This window comes from Leuciscus leuciscus, assembly GCF_965113295.1.
Source record: "Leuciscus leuciscus genome assembly, chromosome: 24".
NCBI lineage: Eukaryota > Metazoa > Chordata > Actinopteri > Cypriniformes > Leuciscidae > Leuciscus > Leuciscus leuciscus.
The window spans coordinates 17430217-17457614 of record NC_138723.1 but is presented as its reverse complement, the minus strand read 5'-3'; the positions used below and the strand labels follow the sequence as shown (position 1 = coordinate 17457614).

The 27398-nt window shown below is 35.8% G+C and overlaps 1 protein-coding gene across 1 annotated transcript in view; it reads left to right on the top strand.

The window, feature by feature from the left end:
• dchs1b (dachsous cadherin-related 1b) overlaps positions 1-27398 on the top strand; it is a 93392-nt gene that overhangs the window by 45954 nt on the left and 20040 nt on the right. The window contains exons 3-5 of the mRNA XM_082157758.1: positions 24735-24923; positions 26085-26316; positions 26827-27063. Of these exons, the coding sequence (XP_082013884.1) occupies positions 24735-24923; positions 26085-26316; positions 26827-27063 (658 nt within the window). The remainder of the gene's footprint in view (positions 1-24734; positions 24924-26084; positions 26317-26826; positions 27064-27398) is intronic.

Genomic DNA, 27398 nt, shown 5'->3' with positions numbered 1-27398 from the left:
TCTGTGATTCTGTCTCGGATAAGGAGAGGTCAGAGAGTTGCTTGGCCAAGGCTACATATGAGCTTAAACAAACTTGCTGTGTTGATCTGTTTATACCTTGACTGTTCATCTACAACACAAAGGTTGCTGGGTTGATAACGAACTGGGCCTGGCAAGAATATTGTGCCTCATTATGAGAGAATTATTCCCATAGTGCTTTGTGGAAAATATTTGGTAGAACACCAACAATTAAATACAATTTTGTGAAGAAAATCTAAGCCATTATTTGATAGAAATCTTGTCCTTTTTCCCATATGTATATACTGTATTCAAATATACTGCATGAAGACACATGAAGACAGGTTTGACAAATGTATTGGTTGTAATGTGTCATATGACCAATTGCATTTGAATACACAAAAATGCAAATGGAGATATAGGAACTACAGCAGATTTTCAGACAATAATGTCTTGTCACTAAGAGTGTATTTTGTGTGTTCAACAGTTAATTCTACAACTTAGCTTTAGCAAACCAACTAACATGGTATTTACAGAAGAAGCCTCTGTAATGTTATTAGCCAATCTAAAATCCTGATTTGTTTGATAGTTGTATTTGATTGCAGACACTATTTATGGGCTGAGGCGTGTTGATATGTGCAAAAGACTATAATGAGAAAAAGTATGGTTGTAAATGTCTGCATGCATGTGTTTAGAGAGAGGAGATGGCTGGGGTATTAACTAACCTCATGCACATAGAGGCCATTGTGCGCTCTGGATTTGGTGGCTAACCCAATCTGACGTCCCGGTTTAGAATAGGTCTGCAGGGAACCAAGTGTTTAAGGTAGAAATTAACAAGGCTGTGTTGTTTCTTCATCCTATGCTAGCCCGTCTCTCTGGAGAGAGATGTTGAAGCCACCCCTCCACACCTCCTAGTCTCCATAAACGTCAGTCTCCTCAATCTCACATCCTCTGCAGTAAATGTAAAAGTTTTGAAGTTCACAGAAGTTGGCAGCTATTTCCTCAACATTGTTTTATTTGACTGTACCGACGTGAGAACCGGCTGAAAGTGTCATTCGGAGTTAAAATATTGTCGAGATATATCGTTTTGGGCGTTTGATATTGAGATCAATGAATTATCTAGTGGAATGTGCTCACATTTGTTATCTTCGAAGGGATGGTGGATGTGTTCAACACACACTCTGTCATTTCTGGGACATTAGTTAAACATGCATGCTTATTGTCACCTTGCTCCAGAGGTCACAGGTCAGACCCTGTTACTGGTTGGTATGCAACTTGCATCTTCAATTTCAGAAAGCTTTGGGGTTCTTTGTGACTCCTTGCTTAAAATGAGTATTCTTTACACACGTGTACAGCGCTGATTTACCAGTGGAAATGTGATTAATTGGAAAGATGCTTCCATTAGCCTGCAATAAGATGTATAAGCACCTTTTTATACGTTAGTGTTACTTAAGAGTGTGCATTTTTTTTCACTGATCAAATTTTTTTTTAAATTTTTTTTTAATAACAACAATTACAAAGGCGCTATTAAAAAGACATCATGACAAAATTGACAAAAATATAACCGGGGAAAAATATGGTAATATCATAATATATATATATATATATATATGATATTACCATATTTTTCCCGTATCCATGCCATATATATATATATATATATATATATATATATATATATATATATATATACACACACACACACACACATATATATATATATATATATATATATATATATATATATATATATATATATATATATATATATATATATATATATATATATATATATATGGTATTACCAATGAACTAGAAGAAGAAAAATGGAGCCAAGAATAGGTAACATTCAGTGTTGTTATTGTTAACTAAACTACTAAAAATTTGTTTATTAGATTAAAAAAAAAAAAAAAAAGGAAATGAAAATTAGAAATGTTGTCTTGGCAATTAACTGAAAAAATAAGTTGAAGTACTAAATTTATTAAATATAAAAAATATATTTAAGCCAAATAGAAATATATATAAAAAACAAATATTGATGACAAAAGCACAAACAAAAATAACATTTAAATGAAAACTGAAAATATAAAAAACGTCATTCAAAATATAAAAAATACTAGTATATACATAATAATAAAATGACACTGGTAACAAATTCAATTTACGATAGTGTTTAATTCATTAACATAATCAATGTAATTGGTATCATGAGCAATTAACTTTTAATTAATACTTGAAACTATAAAGCATGTATTAAAATAATAATATTAAAATACAGCATTTATTAATCTAGTTTAATGTTAATTTATTTTTATAAACATGCACAACACTAAGTATAAATTAACAATAGTTGATGTATTATGGACAAACATGAATTAACAATGAACAATATTTATAAATCAACATTAATGTAGATTCATAAATGCTGTTAAAAATTAATTCACTGGTTCGTGATACGTATCTGTAAATTAGCTAAAGTTTACAAATTGAGCCTTATTGTAAAGTGTAATCAAATAATTAATTCAAATTTCTAATCATAATATGTTGCAAAGTGAATGCAGCTCCTCACAAGTCAGAACTATATGAGGCTGTGTGTATTTCACTCAAGCTGAAGAAAGAACATTAGGGTGTCTCATCACGAGTTCTCTCGCTCACACACTTTTTCTCTGCCTTTTATCTCACACCCAGTGCTGAGCTGAGCTGAACATGACCCTGCAATAGACTGCCAGCTAAGCTTGATTATAGGATCTCTGTCTTTTATCTGGGGACTCTGTAGGAAAAAGAGAAGTGGCAGGAGTCAGAGAGAGAATGTATAGAAGAGTTTTGCAGTAATGTCCTTGCAGAGGTCAGGCAATTTTCAAAGAGCCGGTGTTTCAGAGAGCTGGTTTCTGCATTACAACATGACAGACAGCAGGGTTTTATTTGGGAATGGACAACTAGAGAGTTTCATCCTGAATCTGAAGAGAAATATACAATAGCTTTGATTATGGATGAAACCATTAAAGTGGAGTTCATGGACGTGAGGTAAATATCTAGACACGATGTACGAAAATGCTGACCAACACACACAGACACTCCCACAGGGTCATCCTAGGCTGGAAATACGTGCTTCTTGGGAGTCAATGAAGGGGCAGACGGAACAATCAATTCCGGGTGTTTTCCTGGGACAGGAAAAGAGGTTCACAGAATGTACAGAGCAGAGACTCTTGGAAGGAAGCATCCATTTGAAACATGCTGCTTTGTCTTTTGCTTTAAAGCTAAATATTAAGGAGATGCAGAGCTGTTCCCATTCACAGAAGCTTTGTTTTCACAGGCGGAACTCAGAGCCAAACAGTCATAACAGGCAGTTTTGGAACAATACCATCAGAGACAATTCTTATCAATCTGTTTTCTTGGCCTATATTGGCAGAGTGTTTGGCCTGTGAGTGCAGATGCTGAGCTTAAAGACTAATAATGCCTTTTTACAACTATTTATTTAGTTTTGCAGCAATATTAAAGAAATATGAAACAAATGCCAAGGATTTATTGCATTTATCTTGAAAAGCAGAGGGAGCATATATATATATATATATATATATATATATATATATATATATATATATATCGGTGTATATATATAGTTTAATAATGTACAGTATGTTTTGTGCGTACTGTATATGGGTTTATGTATAAAATTTGCTATTTTCATTTTTATTAGATATTCATAATAATGAGCTCCAATTTGAGATTATTTTCTCTCTTAAAAATAATAATAATAATAATATTTTTTAGGAATTCTTTCATCCAAATGCTCATAGTGATGAACACCTCCAGATAGCCCTCCTAAATACTGAAGAATAGCACTTAATGGTCCAACTGATCTGTTCAGAGCCCACCCTGAAACCCAAATCCACTTTATGGAGCTTTGATCAGCTAATCACCTTCCTGCTAGCCCTGTTTGACCGCACATATCATGTGACGATGAGAGCTTTGCACCCTGACTACAAGTCTTTTATTTAGCTGGCAGTTCAGAGGCCCAGAGGCGCAGTGATTTAAAGATAATCTCATCCTCCTCGGCTTATATTGGCACACAGAACAGCTCTACTCTCTCTCATTTTTCCAAAACATATTCCTTATTTGCATCCCATGTGTGGGAATGTGTGTTAGAGAGTGTTAATCCATGCGCATCTCCTACCTCAATAACACATCATCTCCTGTGTACGTCAGTGACGGATCTAAAGGAACGAGTTCAGTTAAACCGTGCTGTGGGGAACCAGCAGGTGCGAGAAACGAACATCCACCCAGTATGGGTCCCGTCCCGGGAGGTGACTGCACTGGGGGTCCGTGTTATGTCTACAGGGTTTGATGTGATGGCTGGCTCTGTTTGCCGTGTTGTAACAGATGTGTTTTGTTATAATGGGACTCATAAAGCAACAGTTTTGGGAAAGGATTAATTCTGAGGTAATTTAGTTCTGCTCTCTGTTCAGGAATTCTGGACTGAACCATGTGAAGAAACACTTCAGCGTGAAGAGGCTTTAATTTTCAGTGGATAGGACACGGCCCACGGGCAGCTCTGACCCTGATGAGAGCACGTTAAGGACTGCTACACGTACTTCAAAATTGAAACAATAGGACTTGTAGCACCAATTATTCATGCCTGTCATGTCATACCAAAAATATGGCAGTTAAATGCCATGAGGATATTTAAAATCTATAAGGGATTTATTGGTTCAGAGTTGTGGGTGTGATGTACTGGGATGGTATCTTTTGAGTTAATCACAAATGTAAGAAAACAGACAGTACGAGAGCCTCAAAGGCATCTCTTGAAATTGAGGTCATGATGATGTCATGCTCCTCGTCTGTTTTATGACACTGACTTTCTACAGCTGGAGAATTTAAGAGCTCTTCTCCCCTCTTCTCTGCTCTTCTCCCCTCTTCTCTCCTCTTCTCCAACTTCCATGTTCCTTCTTTGGTGAATCTAATGAAAACTTTCATGAACACCAAAAGACAATAATATGTGACCCTGGATCACAAAACCAGTCACAAGTCGCACGGGTATATTAGTGGCAATAGCCAACAATACATTGTGGGTCCAAATTTTCGATTTTTCTTTTATGCCAAAAATCATTAGGATATTAAGTAAAGATCATGTTCCATGAAGATATTTTGAATATTTCCTGCCGTAAATATATAAAGCATTTATTTTTGTGAGTGAATGCAGCACAATCGCGAACATGAATGGACAACTTTAAAGGCGATTTTCTCATTGTTTCGATTTTTTTGCACCCTCAGATTCCAGATTTTCAAATAGTTGTATCTCGGCCAAATATTGTCCTATCATAACAAACCATACATGAATGGAGCTTATAATACATAAATCTTATTTATTCAGCCTTCAGATGATGTATACATCTCAATTTAAAAAAATGTGTGACTTTATGTGAATTGTGAATTATGTAAAAAAAAAAACAATAAAAAAAACATATATATATATATATATATATTTAAAGCAAATGAAGCCCAATTAAGGGATAATTTACAAATGACAATTAAGCACATTTTTTTTACACAAATTCTCATTTCAGTGATCAATCTGGGAAAAAAGTGTTTTTTGCTTCTTTCAATTTTTTTTAAACACAGACAGTTAATTTGGTCTGTAAAATAATTTATATAAATATACTTTTATGAAATCAATATATTAATCATTTTTATGAATATAATATAGAGGTGAAAAGTTGTAGCAGTTCATATATTTATAATAATAATAAAATAATTATTTATTTATTATATATTATATAATTATATATATATATATATATATATATATATATATATATATATATATATATATATATATATATATATATATATATATATATATATATGTGGATTTATCAAATGCGTTGAAAAATGAAACATCTGTAATGTATAGAAATGCATTCATTTCTTTGTGGTTGTTTTGGCGTTTGCTGTAAACACATTTGCTTGGTAATAAGAGTTGGCAGTACAGGCATAATTTTATGGTTTGGTCCTCAGGGGACCTTATGTTAAACACTGGTCAGATAAAAGCTTCCTCTCTGGTCCTGATTTCTAATAATCATTAGCATAGAGAGAAGACCATCTTAACAAAAACAAATCAGAGGGCTTCAAAAGGCTTCATTTTTGAGAAATACGCCATTTATTTATCCTCCTAATATGCAGACACCACTTGGATCAGTCCGCTTTAAGGTCTTGATTTAACGTTCCCTCTGACGTTTTCTGCACCCGTGCGCACATACAAACACACGTGCGCTTACTCATCTCTCCTGCTCTGCTCTCGGCCCGACTCTCTACGTCCCAGCTGGAGCCTCACGACCTTTGACCCGTGCGCTATCTTGCGCTCAGCCGGCGTGTTTTTCTTGGCCATTCCCAGTGCGTTAGGTAGCCAAAAGTGAAGAAAATAGAGTGCAATTGGGACTAAGCTGGTGTGTGCTGTCTGGAGGATGTTTGTGTGTGTGTGTGGGAGGGTGTGCGTCTGTGCCTGCGAGTGCTTTATGATATGTGTGTACGTCTTGAAAGTTTTGTTATGGATGCATATGGGTGCGCAGGAAGTGCTGTACCACTCTGATAATTTATGACCCGTTTTCCACAAGGGAGAGACTTAATTATGTGCTGAGCATGTGGTGTAAACTGTCGTGGTTTGCTTTGATCGCGTCCGTCCGTGTCCAGAGGCTGTGACTGTAGGCTGGTGCTTCCTAGACAAGGAACGCTTACATCTGGGCAGCTGGGATTCGCTGACAGCTTTATTTCGGTTTGTGTGCCCCTGCTAAGCTCCTCGGAAATCTTTTCTCAACAACAACAGGGCACCCCTGAGGTAACAGGTGCTTTACAAGTATGAATTCTCCCCCCCAATCCCCCCATTTGGAGCATGTCAGAGGCGCATGTGTGAGGAGGTGGGGATTGATCGGTGTGCATGTGTGCATTTAAGGGAGGGCTGGGGGTCTAAATGCTCAGATCTAATTATAATTTATAGCCAGAGAGAAAATGAGTTCAATTACTCTATAAAATCGACAGAGAGAGAGAGAGAGAGAGAGTGATTTTTACGGCTCAAAGGTTGTTCGTTCATGGCTCAGGGGATTTAATTCAGTTTTCAGTATCAGAGGTTTCTCCTGAAAAATAGCCATGAATCAATCAATAGATAACATGCAGAAAAGGCCCGTTTGAACCAAGAACAATAATTATAGAGATTACTATAACAATATGTGATGCGATCTGGGAAAACCCGTCGGATGTCGTGCTGGGCCGTTTTCAGTAAATTCCAAAATAGTTTGAATGTCAGTTTTTTGTCCAATTTTTTTTTTTCATTAAATTATTATTCTATAACATCTTTTCTCTTATCTCTGAAAATATCTTGGCAAAATTCCCTGTACATGTACAGTGTACATGTACGGCCGACTTCAGATAAACATAACTTTTGCTACCAACAAGCTATGAATAAAACAGATTTGGAAAGGGCTTGATACCAGCTTCCATATGATATCAAAACCTGTAATAGGTAAAATTTCACCATGTGTTGGGTTTTCCCAGATCGCATCACTTATTAGCATCCACACCAGCGAACAATATTATTTATTCTAAGTGCTCACTGCAGTTTTGTTGTCTGCTGCTTTAAATGCTCTTTAAAAACCACTTTTAACCACTCTCAGAACTTTTTTTATTTATTTTTTTAGCTGATGAATGATTCCAATGATATTGTTTCTCTGTGCCATTATCGTTATAGTTGTGGCTCTGTTTAGAATGATTTTTAGTATATTGTTAGTCCTTGGTGTAAATGGGCCTTGAGAGTATATACAGTAGCTATGACATTGTGCATTAGGGATACAAAATATATTGGTGGTATTTTTTAAAGGTCCAATATGTAAAATAGGCTTATATATTTAAGCCAATAAAGTAATAAAATGATCAGGGGACTCTTTTTTTTCTTTTCTATTTGCATGCCTGATGTTTAAAAACAAAACATACAATTATTATAAAATTACAAAATATTTTTAGAATTAAAATATTAAATTAAAATGTGTGTGTATATATATATATATATATATATATATATATATATATATATATATATATATATATATATAAAAACATTTAGATAAATATAACATTTTGAAAAAAAATTTATATTATTATTTATTATTTTCCATGTTCCAGGTTCCATCCATCCATTTAAATTTCAAATAATTGAAGAACAAGAAATATTATTTTCTGCAGTTGTACCTGTTTTCAAATGAATAGCTGTTTTCCAGTGTACATGATTTTTGGTGTCATTTGAATTTGATGAGACATGTTTGAGTTTGTACAGAATTCTCTGACTTGATAGCAAACTAGTGTCTTGGCAAATGTGAGCTCAGTAAGAGAAATTGTAGAGACCTCTTCTGAACCTCTAGAGAAGACATGTGAGATTGCTGAGGGCAGAAAATTCTTGACTAAAGTGAAACCCCCATTTAATCTCATTGCTGTCACTGAGAATCAACTGAGATATTAGAAATCCAGTTTGTTGTTTTCTTCTATCCTATGGGGAACCTTGACCTGCTTGGAATGTGGTCTGAATAAACTGCGGCTGGTTTTCTCTCTCCGTACCATCTCTGATTCCATAACTCTATCCGTAACTCCTTTCTGGTACAAGATAGTTCAAATAAATAATGCCTTGCTTGTTCCACAGTCAGTGCAATACATTAAAACACAGACCTTCAGTAGTCTAAAAGGGGATGTCTTATTGTTTGAAACTGTTTCAAGAGATCTCCCATCTCTTCATCTGTCTCTCCTTTTCTCTTTACTCCCCAAACAGTCTTTCCTATATTTATTCACGTCCTCCAGTTAATGTTCCCCGGGGTACTGATCGTTGATTCATATTCACACAGCTCCTTTGGGACCCTGACTGAGATTTTAACCCTTTACATCATGTGTTATTATATATTATGATCAATAAGCTTGGTTCCCCTTTATAAGTCCAGAATAAACAAACAGCGCTTCTATTTCCACACCCACAAAGGTCTTGATCGGTCAATGCAGTGTAAATCAGGTTAAGCGAACTATACTGCACCTCTACAAAAACAAAATCTAGTTATTGTTCGACTGAGAGCAATATGTCACCTTAACCTTGGATTTTGGCGGCTTACACAGTTGTCAGCTATCAATTGGCCGGCATTTATTGTGATTTCTGTGGTCATAAAAGTGTGTGTGAGTCACCTTCTACAATCTGCTGCATGTGTTCACCACGGCCTAATTCAATATGGCTTCCATTAGTCAGATTGGAGGGGTTCTGCTCAAGTGTTTTTCAAGGCCTTAACACTAAGCAGAACTCTCAAGGGAGGTGCTTTTTCTCTCCCTTCCCCCCATTTTACCCTTCTAATCACCCTTTTTCTTCTATTTTACCCCCTTCTCTGTCTTTCTCTCTTTCTTTCCTCCTCTCTCTAATTTGCATTGTAGTGAATCTTGACCAACATTTTTGCCTGTGACCTTTCTCTCAACCTTGTTAAAGCATGGATTCATTCACACAATTTAACTTCCTTGACTATACAACGAACAAAAGAAATACAAAATGCTAGACATCTTGAAATTTGGGCTATATATATACAGTATATATATATAGAACATTAATGATATGCTAGCATTGATTATGCTTGCAGTTTATAAAAATGGATCAACATTGTGAATATAAGGATTGTTAGAGGTGCTTTAGAGGTGATAAGTTCGTTTAATTTCCATGTCTGTCAGTGTTAGTGAATCAGTTCAATAATTTATTTGCATAATCACTCAAAATGTTCACCAAAGGCTCTGTGGCATTTTGAAAAATAAAAGCATTTTGTAACTGTATGTTAAAAATGTTTATTTATATATATATATATATATATATATATATATATATATATATATATATATATATATATATATATATATATACAGTATATTATGCTATTTATAAAATATTAAATAAACATTTAAAAAAATACAAATATGGAGATAAAATGCTAAATACATTTGCTCAAACCTATAGTAAATTAAATTACTGTAAAGTACATATTGCAGTTTATTTTTCTGTGTTGTTATATTGGTACAAATACATTTATTTATGATTAAATATTAATACGATTTTTTGCTGTAACATTTTGAACAAAAAATACAATATATAATGATATAATATAATATAATGTGTGATATTATATTTTTGGAATACATTTTTTGGGGGGTCTGAAAAAGTTGTATTTCGCTATCTTGCTCAACCCTACATAGTTTAAAGTACGTTATAATGACATTATATTTTATATGCAATTTTTATATTTTATATGCAATTTTTATATTTATATTATTTCTGGATTAAGAAATAAGATGGTATGTGCAGTAGGTCTCTATGTTGTAAGCTCACATCAAAGGACATTTCGCAAAAGCAGAGCTTTGGTTGTGAAATTGTGTTGAGTTTCATATCAAGACTTATTAAAGTAATTTCTGTCCCAGTCAAGGAGCAGAGAAACAACCCACAATGCCTGGAAACCTCTTAGACACACTTGCAACTCAATGACCAGCCCATGAACTGACCTCACAGGTTATAGTAGGTGGTCCCATGACTTTTGGAAACTTAAAGTTGTGTTGATGTAGTAGAAAACCAAGAGGAATTTCAGGAATGAAGTGGGTATGAATCTCAAAAGTTGGTCGGTAGACATTTTTCTTTTCTGTGGTGATACTATGGGAGCAAGGTCAAGGGATGTGGTTTTAAATGATTTCCATCTTTCATGGGCCTCAGTCATGGGATGGTGATAAGACTTGAGTCATTAGCTACATGAGATAGGAAAACGATGTAGAACTGACCTGCTCGCTCCATACTTCAGTCTGTGTTCCCTGTGTTCGGGTAATTGATTTCAGGCCTCAGATGTTTTTTTCTTTTTCTTTTTTCTTATGGAGCTTAAATTTGAATTATGGAGTTTTCATTTGTTTCTGAAAAGTTGTTTCTGAAAACGCTTGGCTCTGAACATTCTGAAACATTTCTAGTTTGTGCTTAACAGATCATGTTTAATTGACTCATCCCAGTGATTTTGCAGTCAGTTCACTAAAATGGTGCAGTGGCCCTTTCTTCAGGTTCATCACCAGTGTGTTTTTTTTTTCTTTTTTTTCTTTTTTCTGTTGAATCATTCACTCAGCTGATTTAAAAAACGTTTTTTTTTTACTGAAACAAATCGCATTATCCTTTATTAATTTATTTGTCCCTACAAAATGGTTTCGAGACTGCTGAAAGAGTGTTAAGCATCATTTAGCATAAAAATAAATCTATATTTTCCCCCTCCATTCTTCAACCTTTAGGCGCTGACTGTTAGCAAGCTATAGATAGAAATGCCACAATTATATTAAAGCATATGTAATACTTTCAATTACATCTTTGTTACATTTTTGCCAATTCATAATTTGTTTGCCTTGTTTTGAACAGGACTGAATCACAAACTGACCAAACATCATGTCTCTTGTTCAGACAGATGGAATGAAAATGACTCATTCGCTAAAAAGATTCATTATGGATTCAAGAAAAGTTTTTAAAGAATATACAGTATACACTGTGATTATTCTTCACAGAAAAGCACATTATATTGAAATTCATGCTCTGATCAGATGCTTTAGCATTTTTCACTGTCATTGTGTTCCCATAATTCTCTCTAATGAATGCTAGTTGCCCGTTCCCTCCTTTCACACAGTTTTCATTTGCAATGCTCAAATGAAACCATAATCTCTTGACCTCCCTGACTCATAGGTGCCCTGCTAGAGTTCAGCACTACCTTTGAACTCACATGGTACTGAAATGGGTTCAATGTTTCACCCCAAACTTAGCAAGCAAGTGTGAGTGTGTATTACAAACTCACACTTGCTTTCTAAGTTTGGGATATGGAGATGAAGCCAACATGTTACAGCAATCCACAGTGTAATGAGGTCAGGCAGAGTCCCTGACCCTCTGACTAAAGCAAGTGACATCATGCCTCAGGATATCCCTCTTCCTAATTGAATTTATTTGCTCCTATGAAAAGAGATGAGCGGAGGCCACAGAAGTTTGTGCATGTGTTTTATTTAAAGATAACAGGTGGTCTCTCATTGTCTGGCTATGTGGCATGTGTCACAGTCCAAATGAACAGCTCATTTTAGATGTAGTGAAAGGATTGCGTTTGCAGCTTAGCAGCCAGGGGTCAGGGGTCGACCTAGCGGCTGATAAAGAACTGGACGACATCTTGCTGACCTATGACCTTGACCCTTAAAAGGTCCACGGGCCATGACCAGAGGCAGTGTGTGTACCTCTGCAGGTTACGTTAGTGTTAGTTAAGTTATTTCAACATGACAGGATATGTCAGCTGATCAAATTAGAAACAGATTTGTAATAAAAAACAAAACGGTCAGTTTTAAAAAACAAAACTGAAAATCAATGTGAAAACAAAATGGACCCGGTTTATACTTTCTGTGAATGAAATCCTTCATAATCTTTCATCATAATCTTCAGAAATCATTCTAATATGCTGATTTTTGCTTCATGTTGCTGATTAGTATTACATCACATTGCGGAAGTAAAACGGGTAGCAGATTGCAATTCACATTGACTTATATTGGACAGTTACAAAGGATAACAACAGTGTGATAATAGAATTCAGCTTTGTGACGTCCAACCCTTGTTTTTCATGTTTGAGGACGTATACTGAAATTTAAACCATGTCTGATCAACTGTTTGTCAGCCATGGTTGAATCTTGTGACAGGAAAAGCAGGACTCTGCCGTAATCAATGCCAAATGTGACTGTCAGCGTATTTCCTCTCACAAAGTGGCTTTATGCTTCATGAATACTTTGATGTAATTTGTAAACTTACAGATTAGTGTGTCTCCCATCATGATTTACCCTGTGGCAGAAACTGTTTATAGCAATGACAAATCTTGCTTTTATAGTCTGGGTGTCTGGAACCTCAAATTCACCAACTTTGCCACGCTCTTGGTTTTGTTTATAATAACTTTTTAAAGAGATAGTAAAATAAAAAAAAACTATAATTTATTCACCCTCATGAGGTTCCAACCCTGTATTACTTTTGTTTTGTGGAACACATAAAAAGTGAGACATTTGTCAAATGTTTCAGCATGTTTTGGCCATACAATGGCACCCAGTGGGGTCCAATGTTATTTGTTCATTGACTTTCATTGTATGGATAAAAATGGTTGAACCATTCTTCAAAATAGCTTTTTTTGTGTGTTCCACAGAAGAAAAGAAAAGATTTGAAATGACTCGAGAGTGAGATGAGTAGTGAGTGTCTTCCCTTTAAGAAGAATCAACCCAGAGTTGTGGTCCAGAAAAGAATGCACTTTCTCCATACAGTCCTGCAAATAAAGACCAAAAAGTCTTACAGATACTGTAATGCTACAAAAAACTGACATACACATAAACTTTTTTCATTTCTTCTCTTGGGGTTCAGAATGATTTACCTGAAGCCTGCATACCTTAATAACTCAATAAGCTTAAAGACTCCTGGTGCTTTGTGCACTTGAGTTCAAGTGATACCGTATGGAGAACAGGTCCATGTTTTGGGGGAGAGCACAGTTTGTCTGCCCATGTTTATGGGGCTTTGACAGCTCATGCTTATCCACTGAACTCCCCCAGACCGGAGAGGATGTTGAGTTATAGCTCCGCCCCTTTTCTTAAACCCCTTCCCTTCCACTCTTACTCAGCCCATCCTCCCCCATCCAAAAGAGCTGTAGTGAGGCATATGACTAAGATACTGCTGTCACAGTGGCGACTGCATTGAAAGGCATTGTAGGTTATATATTAGGGTCAGTTTATGCTGCACTAATGTTGTTTGGGTTTCGGGCGGCCTTGTAATCAAGACCACACCATCCGAGAGGAGACGGAGAGTGGGGAAGTTGGGATGATGATGCTATGTTTCTTCCCTTCTTTCCTTCCTTTCTCCCTTGTTTTTTGCCTCCATCCTCATTCCCTTTTCCTTAGGGCTGGGATCACTTAGTGTAAGAGTGTTGAGATGTGAGGTTTGTGCCATTCAAGGTCAGGGGTCGGGGGACGTATTGGAAGAAGAACAGCGCTCTTCTAGTTTCTGGCCTGTACTTTGTCAGCATCACTGAGGTAATATCCATAAATCAATGGGCTTGTACTCATATTATGGGCAGGAAACGGTTATAAACTACTGTGGGCTTCAAGTATAAGCAATGTTTTTATTGAACTATGTTTTTTTTTTTTTTCAGTAGAACATGTTCCTACAGTAGATCAACATTCATACTTTCATTAAGACATTTATATAAACCAATCAGTACTTTAACACTAAAATCACAGGGATTTGACTGCTTGAAAAGAATATTGTTCCAGAAACGCACTAAACTAGTGTTTAAATATAGATACCTTGCTTGTTAGCTTAGTTTAGTGAAGCTACCATTGACAGTTTGGTTGTTGGGTGAGTGTTCAACATATTGTTCAAAGTTAGGTCAGTAAGATTATTGAATGGTTTTGGCTAATCAAATAAAATACAGTAAAAACAGTAACATTGTGAAATATTATTACGATTTAAATAACCATTTCTATTTTAATATATTGTAAAATGTAAATTATTCCTGTGATGGCAAAGCTGAATTTTCAGCATCATTATGCTAATATGCTGATTTGGTGGCCAAGAATAATTTCTTCTTGTTATCAAAGTTAAAAAAAGTTGTGCTGCTTAATATTTTTGTAAAAAAAATAAAAAAAATAAGGGTTTCTTTAATGAATGGAAAGTTCCAAAGAACAGTATTTCTTTGAAATAAACCTGTATAAACCTTTTGTAACATTATACCTGTTTGATTAATTTATAATGATCAATTTAATCAATGTAATGTGTCCTTGCTGAATAAAAGTACCAATTTATATTTTAAAAAAAGTACAAAAGTACATTTCTAAGAACTTAGCTCGTGTTTTTTAAAAATACATGTGCTAAAAAAAGTCTTGCTTGTCCTAGACACTCTTATTTGTCATTGACCCTGTTATAAAATTGTTTCCCTTATGTTATCCCTGTACAATATAAGAAATATTTTCCTTGTGATTACATGCTCCTCTCTTGAATAAGTGGTAATGACATTCTAGATTTTTTTTAGAAGTGCTATAATCAGTGTGCATGTATAGATGAGTGTGCAAGGCCAGAACCGATGAGGAAACCGTAGCCAGATCTGGGAGAGCTCTTGCCTCTCTCACATTCATTAGAGGCCTAGCGGGGATGCTAATCAGCCTGCGTTTAACGGGATTGGTCCCCAGGCTCCATCAGAACAATCACATGAATCCACTTTACAGTGCCTGGGATAGTAAGGTAGATGTGCTCGGGTGCATTTTAGGATACATTGTTAACAATTCATACAAAAGACAAGTGAACGTATAAGAGGAAAAAATCAAGCGTTTTCTTCCAACGCATTCTGACTTTGCCAGAAAGTTGGAAGTAGGCAGAAAATATTTTCTGAAAGGGTATTGTGATGTTCCAATGAGCACATCGCCCCCTAAACAGAGCACACGACCGTTTCCAAACCTCAGTTGCCAAAGTAGAGGAATGAATTATGTATAACATGTTTGTGCTTTTCTCGTCTGTGTACATACTTCTGCCATACTTCTGCCATGAAATACAAATTGGAAGCAACCAACATGAATTGCATACACTTCAAAAGAATACACAAGTCTGGAAGGAAGTCCCAGGCCAGATCCCACAAACTTGTAAAAGGAAAATAAGACTCTTGTGGCATCTTGCAAAAGCTATAGGGACCCTTTCTTCACTGTAAAACCACTAAAATACAGCCTTTAATATTCTCCGTAGTGATGCATAGCTCAAGGCCTCGAAGCGAGATGCTCTTGCCCATAAATTTTCTTAAAGGTGCAGCGTGTTACACAAACAGCACTGAGTGGAGTTCGCCAGTGTGGTTTGCAGTTGTTGAGACATAGACCCATTGAGAAAGAGAAGTGGTTTGGAATCTGTCTGCTCTCATCTGTTGCCAGTTTAGAGAATGTTCTGGATTGTCCCTGGTCCATCACTGTCCTACTTAATTATAGTTTTCTCACATGGAAATTACATTTCAATGACAATGTGTTCTGGAAGTAATGAATTTTCATTCACCAAAGAGTCTTGAAACATTTCTCCTTCTTATTTGGTTTGTCTCTGGGTTTATGCTTTTGTATTCCTAGTTTCCCAGCTTACTCAGATTCAAGTAGCATTTTCGCTGTAGTACAAGGCGACCTTTGGGTACAGTATGGGTACAGAGAGGCAGGTACTACATTATAAAAACTATATATGTATATTTGATGGGAGGAACAAATCATTTCAATGCTTTTGCATTCTCTCGCAAAAGTTATGCACATCTCTTTTGCGAGCAATGCAATTTCTCAGGGAAACGTAAACATTTTGCGAGCAAATGGATAGTTTCTCGGGAGAACACAAAACATTTGTGATAGAACGCAAAAGCGTTGATATATTATTTTTCCTCCCATCTCATATATTTTTTACTTCACCGTGTAACTTTAGGGGCTCCGAAAGGTTTGGGTCCCAAGTTAACACTTAACGAGTTGCAAATGCAAAAGTAGGTTTTTATGATTTTTATGGATTTGTTAGAATATGAATGTTTTCTCTCTTCTCCATAACTCTGTGGCCACACAAATATAGAATATTCCTCACATTAAACCACCAAAGAGAAAATATAAGGGATGTTATGTCTATATTATAAATATAGTACAATAGTTGCAGTGGGTTCTAATGGCACAGTTGTGTTTCTCATCATCATCTCATCAAACTGTTGGTGTAAAATGTAAAACTTGTTGTTTCATATTTTAGTATTATTATTATACCCGAACTGTCCCACACATCTTTGATGGGTATCTATTCTAATAATTACTCTTAGCCTTAAAGGAGTGAATCCTGTGCATAACATTACTAGAAAGCATCGATAAAAAGTACACTTGCACTAATCAATGAATAGTCAATGTGCTTTGCAGTCAGCTATTTAGTAACGCATGAATGAACAGAATGGTTTGCTGTCTCATGACTGGATTAAAGAACAGCTTCAGGTTTGCTCCAAAATAACCACCTCGCTTTCACCACTTCTTATAATAGACCTCATATTTTAGTGTGATATGAGTGCCAGACCAACTTCCTCTTTGAACTGCCATTTGCCATAGTGTGGGAGGTTCTGGTTCCGTCTGGCATTCATAACACCAGATGCCAGTTAAAGGCTCCCATTAATATGTAAGACTGATGGTGGTTGGTCTGGTTGTCTCTGTGTGGTGGTTAATGATATATTGAATAGATGTATAAATATATTTTAAAAAAGAAATTACAGTTTTCTTTAATTAAAAAAAAAATATACATAGTATGACAGTTGAGTGGTCTGGTACTATCTGGCCTTCATAACACCATATGTCAGTTAAGGGATTCCATTAATTAATAAGACTAGTGATGGTTAGTCTGGTTTTACATTCTCTCTGTGATGGTTAATGATATGTTGAATATGAAATGTAAGGGTTTTGATTTACGAGCTGTATTTATCTTGATCCATTATTCATGCTGCCAAGGGAACGGACTATTTAAAATATTTAAATGACCAAACCAATCCATATTTACAGAGTCCAGACCCTCCCCTGAAGGGGGGAAAAAACTTGTTAGATCTATGTTGAATCATTACTTTTTGTAAATATATTTAAATATTGATCTAACGATCAAAAATGTCTAAAACCGTAAATTCTGCAAAGTAGTAAATTTTTTGTAGACTGTTTGACTTTTTCTTTTGAATAAGATTTTTAAGAATTTTTCAACTGTTTTTGATACATAAAGTCAATGAGCCTAATGTTATTTTGGACCCCATTGATTGTCATTGATCCCTCAATGTTTTTTTGGCTGAACTATCCATTTAAATAAATCAATGAATAAGTCAATAAGTTGCTTGCTGTGCCTCACAAATGCACAAATTCAATACAGAGACCCTCAAATGTAGAGACCCCTAATCCAGATCTAAGCATAGGTCTTGATAGGCCTACATTAAAACTGTGACATACATGAGAGTGCTTGGAAATGATATTATCTTCAATCAAACATACTGCCACTCACAAGCTCTTTGAAAAGGACTGGCAGAAAGGTCACGGTGAAGGAAAGGACATCTAGCTTAGCTCTCAATTAATCACATCCAAAGCACTGCTGCTTATCTTGATATAGACCTGAGACATTGTAGTAGTGGATTTCCTCAGTTTCTTTTACTTATTCTGACCCCTGCGATTTTAAAAGAGGCAGATTCCCTTGGGAACGAAACGAGAAATCGGAGATTAACCAGGTGATCTTGAATTACAGATATCAAGGTTGTGTGCATTAGCGAGAAACTCTATAAGTTTGCTGAGCCATGTAAAAATAACACAAATTTGTCTGTTGGACAAGCAGTGACCTGTAATAGATCTGTTGTCTTATCTGAAATTGTTTGTATGAGCCTTTACTTGGGTCAATGGGTTCATGCGCATTTGAAACGGATGTCTTGCCTTCAGTGTTTAAAAGAGAAAGAAAAAAAATCATGTTAAAAATGCAGATAAATTACAGTATCAGCCTCTTGACATTGGATGCTAGCAAAAGATAAACTCAAAGATTAATAATGTAGACCACATGTTCGAGACTGTAAGCAATGTAATAACAAACTGTTTATTGCACTTGTAAAATTGCGGTGACCCTGGAAAAACCTCGGACAATTTTGTGTTGTTTGCTCTGTAAAATTCACGTACATAGACATTTGTCAGCTTGAAACAACTGAAGAAACCACTGGAATTTAGGAAGTGACCATGTACAGTATAATGCAATCACTTTCAATCAGTGTGTTATTATATATATTTACATATTATAGATCTTGTTGAATGCTTGTGAAGATGTTGAGAGAGTTTTAAAAATAAATCTAACTAAATGTCCCCCTAAATACATACAAATTCTGCTCTGCTGTGTTTTGAAGTTTGTCCTTGTCCTGGATGTAATTCTTTAACTTTTCTTTATGCTATGGAGTGCAGTGGGGCGACATCAGGCAAAAGAACATATTGCACATTAGTTGCTGTGATAAATTCAGTAATGTAAGTCAAGATTAATATGAACTAATATGAAACTGCTGTTTCATGACTCATGATTTATTGTGCATGTTTTTGAGAGGTTTCAGCGGAAAGAATCTACTTTACCACAAGATCATTCAGTATGTGCAACTCTTCAATTACAGTTTTGCTCCTCTAATCTGGTTAGTTATAGAAGTGTTCATCCTCCTGAGAGGTCTGCAACCCAAGAAAGCCATGAATTACGGCATATGGTGTTAAGTCCTACTTTCCGGGAGCACTTGTCCCAAGAGCAGCTCTGGATAGGGAATGGCACGGCTTCATCCAGACAGAATTATTGCAATACTTTTGCGCAAGTCTCTGATTAAACTGTAGAGTTTGGTAATAGCAGAAAGACTAAGTGGTGTTTGAAAATTCTGTTTGCTTGTTGTGGGCTGAATGTGTCTCGACACTATTGATCTGCTGTGAAAAGCATGGCGAGTTAGTGATTTGTTTCTTGTGACGTTGAGAAACCCTCAGTGTCTGTCGTTTAATTTATTGATGAATAAGGGATGGAGTGATGCAGATGGGAATTCTGGTCAGGACTGTCAGATTGATTGATGCCAGAATGGCCGATGGATTCTTGCACGTGTGCAGAAATACTAGACAGCTTTACATTTAATTGGCACTGATGAGTGTGCAGAAAATCTTGGCGGCCCACTTTCAGTCTTTAGACTCGCTGACCTTTTTTCTCTCTTTTGAAGTGTACAAACTCTGTTCGGATGTTCAGCTGATAAATAAATACATAGATTTTATATTATAATGTATAATTTATATTTATTTATTATTTAATGATTTATTTGTGTCATTTTTTATAAATTAACTAAATAAATTTGTATAATTTTGTGTTAGAATTTATATATAATATATATCATATCATTAATTTATCACAAACACAACATACACAGTGTATAATATTTTGTGTGTGTAATTAGTATTATTTGTTTATTGTTTTAAAATGCATTATTACAGAAACAGAAAATATTGTACATAAATGGAATTAGTTTGTATAATATGTTGTATGTATGTACAATATACACAAACAAAATATACAAATTAATTTAATAAATGTCAAATTTACGCAAATAATTAAATAATATAAATTATATATGTAATTGAAATAAATATATATAATAATACAATTTTAATTCCAGCTTATTGACTACATCTGATAATGTTCTTTTTATTTATCTGTCTACTTACTAGTTTTATTTATAACACAAATAAAATAGAAGATTTTAAAGAATGTTTCAACTGTTTTTGTCTGTATAATGAAAGTCAATGTTCAATGTTATATTGTCACTGTATGGACTAAAACTGTTCCATATATCAATATCTATTGAGAGAAAACAAAACAGGTTTAGAACAAAATGATGAGTAAAAATCAAGAAATAAATTTCGCAGCAGAGTTGCATACAGATTTTGTGCACTGTCCGAGAGTTTGAAGAACAGATGTGCTGCTCTCATTCCCCTGTCAGTATCAGCTCTTTCCCCACAGATAAGATCTCCACCCCTCAAGCCCCAAAAGGGGGCGAGACGCCTCACCGGGCCCCTTAATGCTTTTCTCACCTGCGACCTGTTTATTGGAGAAGGTTTCTTTCACGATCCCAACCTCACAAACACACACATTCAGTTGAACCCTCTAGACCTTCATGCCCCATTACCACACGCACCTGATCAAATCATCCACAGCTTAAACACAGTCTTGATGTTTGAATCTTATTGGATTCCTTTTTTCTTATTCTCTAATGCAGTATAAATGATCGGCTCTAGTCCTCTCTGAAAAAAGGGATGGTGTAGAGGTCATGCTCACCAGGTGGGCTAGGCTTGTTTCTATCAGCGCCCTGGGACTAAAGTCTGGCTACCACAACGTCCCAGGACGAATCATTATCGCAGATGCTTAATCCCGGCCACTTTACCCAAATATCCCAAGAACACAGGCGTAGGGCTTTGATTTGTCAGAAAGATAGTATTTCACCACGCGTAATCCCAACAGGAAATAACAGTGATAGTGGTAAAAACAGATGGAAAAGAGTTGACAATTGCAGAGCAGAATATGAGCAGTGGTGGTCTCATTCAGGTCGAGATCTGGCTCCATCACCGTCGGGCTCTGGAGGACACGTTCACCTGTTGGTTTATCACTGCACACATGAGCCATTCCTGTCACCAGAACACCACAGCAAGCTGCTACGACCTTCCAGAATGGTTCATAAAGTGCACATGGGAATGCATTGTGAAATGTGGACAGCATTCTCTGAACAGGTGTTTTGATTTTGATTTGTAAAAATTGCACCTCACGATCAGATTTTAAAAGTGACTTGCTCTTCCATTCTTATTACCGTAATGCATCCAGAATTTTTTTGACTTTTTTTGTAATTCCTATTATTCTCAAAGGTGATTGTAATACTGCATTTTTAAATCAGTTTATTTAAAAGTCAGTACAACAAAAACTACCATGACATATATATTTTAAAATTTATATTATTTATGGAAGTAAGCATAATATTTTTGTTTTGTTTTGAGTAAAAGTTGTAAAAATATATTTTAAAGGTAGCACAACAAAACTATATCTTGATATAAAAATTAAATGTATATTTATTTATATTTATATGTAATATTTATATTTTTGCATTGCATTGTTTTATTTGTATTATTTAGCTTTTTGCATTATTTTAATGAGATTTTTTAAATCTTTTTTTTTTTTATTAAGGGCAGTATAACTACTATTTCATGATATATAAGTTTTATACAATTTATTTTTTAAATAAATAGAGGTTTAAAAAAAAAAAGTTAACAAATTAAAAGCAGTACAAAAGACCATCATGAGAATCAAAATATTTTACAACTTATATTTTTTCATAACCACAATAAATGCCCATTCACACCAAGAGCGATAACTATAACGATAATAATAAATATATAGTTCTAAAAATCTTTCTAAATATAAAAGTATAGCACACCACAAATATAAAAGTTCACACCACAACTATAACGATAACGGTACAGAGGAACGATATCGCTGGAATCACTTTCAGAACAATTTTTCCAGCTGATGAACAATAAAAACAATGACAGCCAATCAGACTTCATCCCGAGTTAAAAAGCTCAAGCATTTAAAGAGGCAGAGGACAAAACTAAGTCTTATCATCCGCTGTTGTGCATGTAATATAGTTATTATCGTTAGAGTTATCTTTACAGTTATCATTCTTGGTGTGAAACGGCCTTAAGATTTTTTCCAACCACTACAAAGTTTTGCTTTTAACAGCTGGCAACCGGACAGGACAATCCTCTTGTGGCTTTTATACTTCCTGTTTTTACAAAATATTATTATTGGAATGGATATGGGAAAAAACATCAGGATCCGTATAGAAAAAATAGTTTTTACCTTGCCATTTTGGCCAGATTTCACATCCCAGATTGCATTTAAGAACAGGTTTTTGCAGTCCTCATAAATGGCAGCAAGGAACGTTACGAAACTTCTTCCAGAGCCAACTATATTAAATATTTGCAGGCCCGGCAGAGTCAAAGGTCATTTCCCCTTAATGTTTTGCAAGGAGCCCTTTGTTGTGTTACAGGCACTAGGGTCTACAGGTCTTTATGGAGTTGATGAATGGGAAGTTTTGTGGACCACCAGAGTAATATTGTTTACAGAGAGCATCATGGTGGGAGAGGGGTCACAGCATAAAGCAGAGTTGAGGGGTCGTGACCTCAACCTTTCCGGTAGCAGGAGCCCTGTTGAAGACCCTGAGATTCTTAAGTTCTGCATCTTCAGTTTTTACCATGTCAGGACTGTAATGTGAATCAGCTGTACAGCTGCAGTTATTCTGGCGTGACAATAAGAAGATTATCTGTGGTGGCGTGTGTGAAAATGTGATTGCGTTTTATGAGGTCCACCGATTTAACTTCAAAATAGCTATTTTTTATCAACTATAATTCTTCATTTCACGGCTATCGGGAACGCTTGATTCTGAGAGATCAGTTGCTGCTGTATTCTGCAGTAAATACATTTTTGTAATGACCATTAAACAGTATAATTGTCTGTTTTACCATGTTCATTCTGTAGGCCTTACCTTCTACATAATGAAATAATGTCATATTGAAATGTATTTCATTCTATTTATTTACTTACAGTATTTGATAAGTAGCTGTGTAATAAGAAGGATTACACACAGTTAGCTGGTCATTATCACAAAATAAACCTCTTCAGCGTGATACGAGTCTCCTGATCCCCCTGTCTGGGTTTATATTTTGCGATAATGACCAGCGTACTGTATATTATCCTTTACTTAATATCTTCTTAATGATTATATATGAACTGTTGGAGTTTATTTTGGTAGGAAAACATCAACTGAAAATGATTTTTCCTGATATTTCCATTTCATTAGTTAGTATGAACCTCATCTGATTCAAAAATTACATGGGTTTTCACAAGTTTGTCTTTCCAGCTAATGGACAATCTTCAGTTAAAGGCTTTTCCTTGTTTTTATGGTAAAATCAAGCTCTAAAAATCAAGCTTGCACATGCAATGTAAAAAAAGTGTTCATAAAATGTCTTAATGAATAGACAGAACAGCATTTATTTGAAATATCAATCTTTTGTAACAGTGAAAAAGTCTTTACTGTCACTTCTGACAATTTATTGCCTCCTTGCTGAATACAAAAAGTTAATGAAAAAAGAAAAGAACATTCTTTCTTGCCCGAAACGTTGGTAGTGTAATCAGTCCTGACTCCTTCTTTTGCATCCAGAAGATTGTGTTTGTCCCGATCCAGACCGTCTCTAACACATTTTCTGATGTGAATGCTTTTCAGCCTTTAAGTTGGTCATATCACCAACATATCATTGAGGTGCAGTACAGAAACTAGCACACAGAGAAGGCAGGATGCCCAGATAAACAAAAGCTTTTATGATTTGTGGAAGCATAGAGGAGAGAGATCCAAGACATTTTCCCTTTCCTAGCCTTCAGCAACTGCTGTAACAGTTCCTGAATTCTCCTGAGAATATCCCAGATTCTCTCAGTAACATTTGCCCCTCATGAAAACAGTGTTTTCAGTACTGTATGGCTGCATATGGGATGTATTTGATGAATCTACGCTTCTGTCCTCACATTAACGTTGCCATAAATTGGCTAAAGCCCCTCCTGAACTCAAGGCCAGATTTTTCCACCTATGGCGAAGCCCAATAGCTTCAACCAGTTATCTCCACCTCATCACTTCTTAGAGTCTCCATCTCTCAGCAACAATGGCCCTCTTTCCATAGACTTTTACCCGAGCATTCAAAGGCAGGGAATGTGAATCGTAGAGAAGAGACGCTTTTCTCCTTCTCTTTCTGCCTTCTCTTGTTTTCCCACTCCACTGTGAGAGATTGATGAGACAGGTGCGGCCAAGAACAGACCAGCTGGCAGTAAATCCATGGTACAATCAGCTAGAGGACAGAGAGAAAGAAATTAGAAAGGGATGGGGATTTATGTCTGGAGTGTCTTGGTTATTTAACGGGGCTATACCGAAGTCTCTGCATTTATTGATTAATTATTTTAATGAAAACATATTAAGCCCCCTGAATCTTGTTCTGCTTGCTCTCTGTGAAGACGAGGGTTTATGACATCAGTCGACTATAATTCTGACAACGTTCTCTGTGTTTGTGCTCCACAGGTAAAAGCAGATGATGCAGATGGTGGGTCATTTGGGGCCATCACGTACTCGATTGGATCCGGGCCGGCTAGTGCTCCACCCAGTCAGTTCAGCATCAATAAAGAGACTGGACAGATCTGCACCAGTGTGGCTTTGGATCGAGACGAAGGATCAGACAGTTTCGACTTCACTGTCACTGCAACGGATGGGGTGAGGGAATAATAAGGCCTGAAATTTGAAGCTTATAATTTTATGAAAGCACATTCATTTAAAACTTTTATCATTTGAGCTGTGAAGCTGTTCTCATACTTCTTATGGTTGTTTTAGTTATATTGTAAAATGGTTTGAAAGCTTACCTTTATATATAACCAAAAGGTTATATGTATATTAGATGAAAAACTTAAACTTTAAAAACTAAAACTTTAAAAAAGTGCTTAAATTACTGAACTAAAACTAAAATAAAAATTAAAGCTATATGGAAGTATTAAAAAAACAAATAAAAATGACAAAAGCACAAAACAAAATGACTAAAACTTAAATGAAAACTAAAACAATAAAAGAATATATTAATAAATACTATAAATTATACTAAAATAACACTGGTCTCATTGTAGCTCATATTTTTTACTTCTTTTTATTTTTTTAAGAAAAGGAGGGACAAGTCATTTACAAGTGTTCAATACTTTTTGTGGTATTCAACATTATGCCACAAGTGCTGTCGATTGAACTAAACCTCAACCCGCAATATTCCTTTAAGACCCACATTGTATGTTAGTGTCCAAAAATGTGAGACCACTTGGAAAAATGCTGGTCATTAATACATTTAATATGCTTTTTAACTGTTTGGGGAAACCTGATCCATTTGGAATTATACACTGAAGCTTTAAGAGTTGAAAACCCTTTAAAACTCAATGCAGAAGCATAAAGTCCGATTAAAAAAAGACCATTACTTCTGTTGTGTAGCACCTAGATGCCCAGTCACTCTCAGTTGCCAGTAACAACAATCATGAGCTCTCTAAATGAAAAGGCAATAAACCGCAGTGTCTCAGGGGCACATTTCTGTACATACACACACACACACTCACACTATATCCCTTTATAAGCTTACAGCAGTGGTCCTTTTTGTTTCCCATTTCAATTATTAATGCAGCCATAAAATGCTCCTTGTGAAGAGAGCGAGCAGGCCGACTGCAGTACATACTAGCTCACTGGCCTCTCTTAACCTGGAAAGGCAATTATATCCCACTGCGAAGTATTCTTTTGCATTATTACACACAAGAAATCATCAAGATTGATTCGATAGAAGTGTGACAGCATCCACAATCCTGTCGTCGTTATCGCCAGTAATATAAAATGATATTTTCCCTGCAGGGAGGCCTTACGTCCTCCGCCTATGTGAAGGTGTCACTGGTGGACATTAATGACAACAGACCTACATTCTACCCGGTGAACTATGCCGTCAGCTTGAGCGCACAAAGCACACCCGGGACCTCCGTTGTCAGGGTAACGGCCCACGACTCAGATGCTGGTGCAAATGGTAAAGTGACATATCACACTGTCCCTGGTGGAGGATCCAATTTCTTTACCCTCAACAAGGACACAGGTAGGTCAATAAAATTAATTATAATTAATTAAATGAATATATAAATATATATATTATATTTTAATTGGTTGAATTATTCCTTTAATATAAATTTAATTCAGTATTTATATATGGTATATATAAATATACAATGTATATAATATGCTATATTATTATTATTATTGTTAAATATAATATATTAAATTAAATTTATTTTAAAGGAATAATTCAACCAATTCTCAATGACTTTGAAAAACATGATTTTGAATGTATGACTTTCTTCATTTTTTTCTATTCTTTTGTGGTGTATTCTTACTTTTAAGGTGATTTTTAGGTTATTTTTGAGAATTCCCGTAAAAGTTTTGGGCCTTTTCAGTATCCACAACCTGTTGTTAATTCCAGTAATCGCTTGTCAGATTGGCTGACTGAACTTTCTCATCCGTATCCTTATATTTCATATTCACAGTGTTCAGGACTGATCATAGCCTATATCTCGTTTTATTCTATTCTCACTGCATTTTTTCGTGTTAGGTGTGATCTCTCTGTCACGCTCGCTGCATGGAAAGGCCAACTCCGTCATCACCATGGTGATCACAGCACGGGACGGAGGCGGTCTCACAGCACCTGTCAACGCCAGGGTGAACATCAGCGTTGTGGCTGGCTCAGTAGCGCCCCCAGTGTTCGAGCAAGCGCAGTACTTCTTCACCGTATCTGAGGACGTGCTCCGGGGAACCGAGGTTGGCGTAGTGAGAGCCAGCGGCAGGAATGGTTAGTTTCAGCATTTTCCATGTTCCATCTAAAATAAGTAGCCATGTGCTGCTGCATGCTTTCGCATAACTCTGCTAACCTCAGTGCTTTGGCTCTCTGAACCATGAACTGCTGTCTGTGAGACAGTCAAGGGTGCGGAAAAGCCTGATCGGGAATATTTTCACTCTCGCTGAGCCAGTTGTGCAAATAGAGCAGCAGCTGCTGCGTGAACCTCATTAAACAGTCACATCCATCACAGATTCCACTCTACCTCATGTTGCTGGAAATTATTATTTGTTGATATATATTTTCTGATAGCACAGGCATTTCGTTGGGATGTTTAATGAAAAATAATG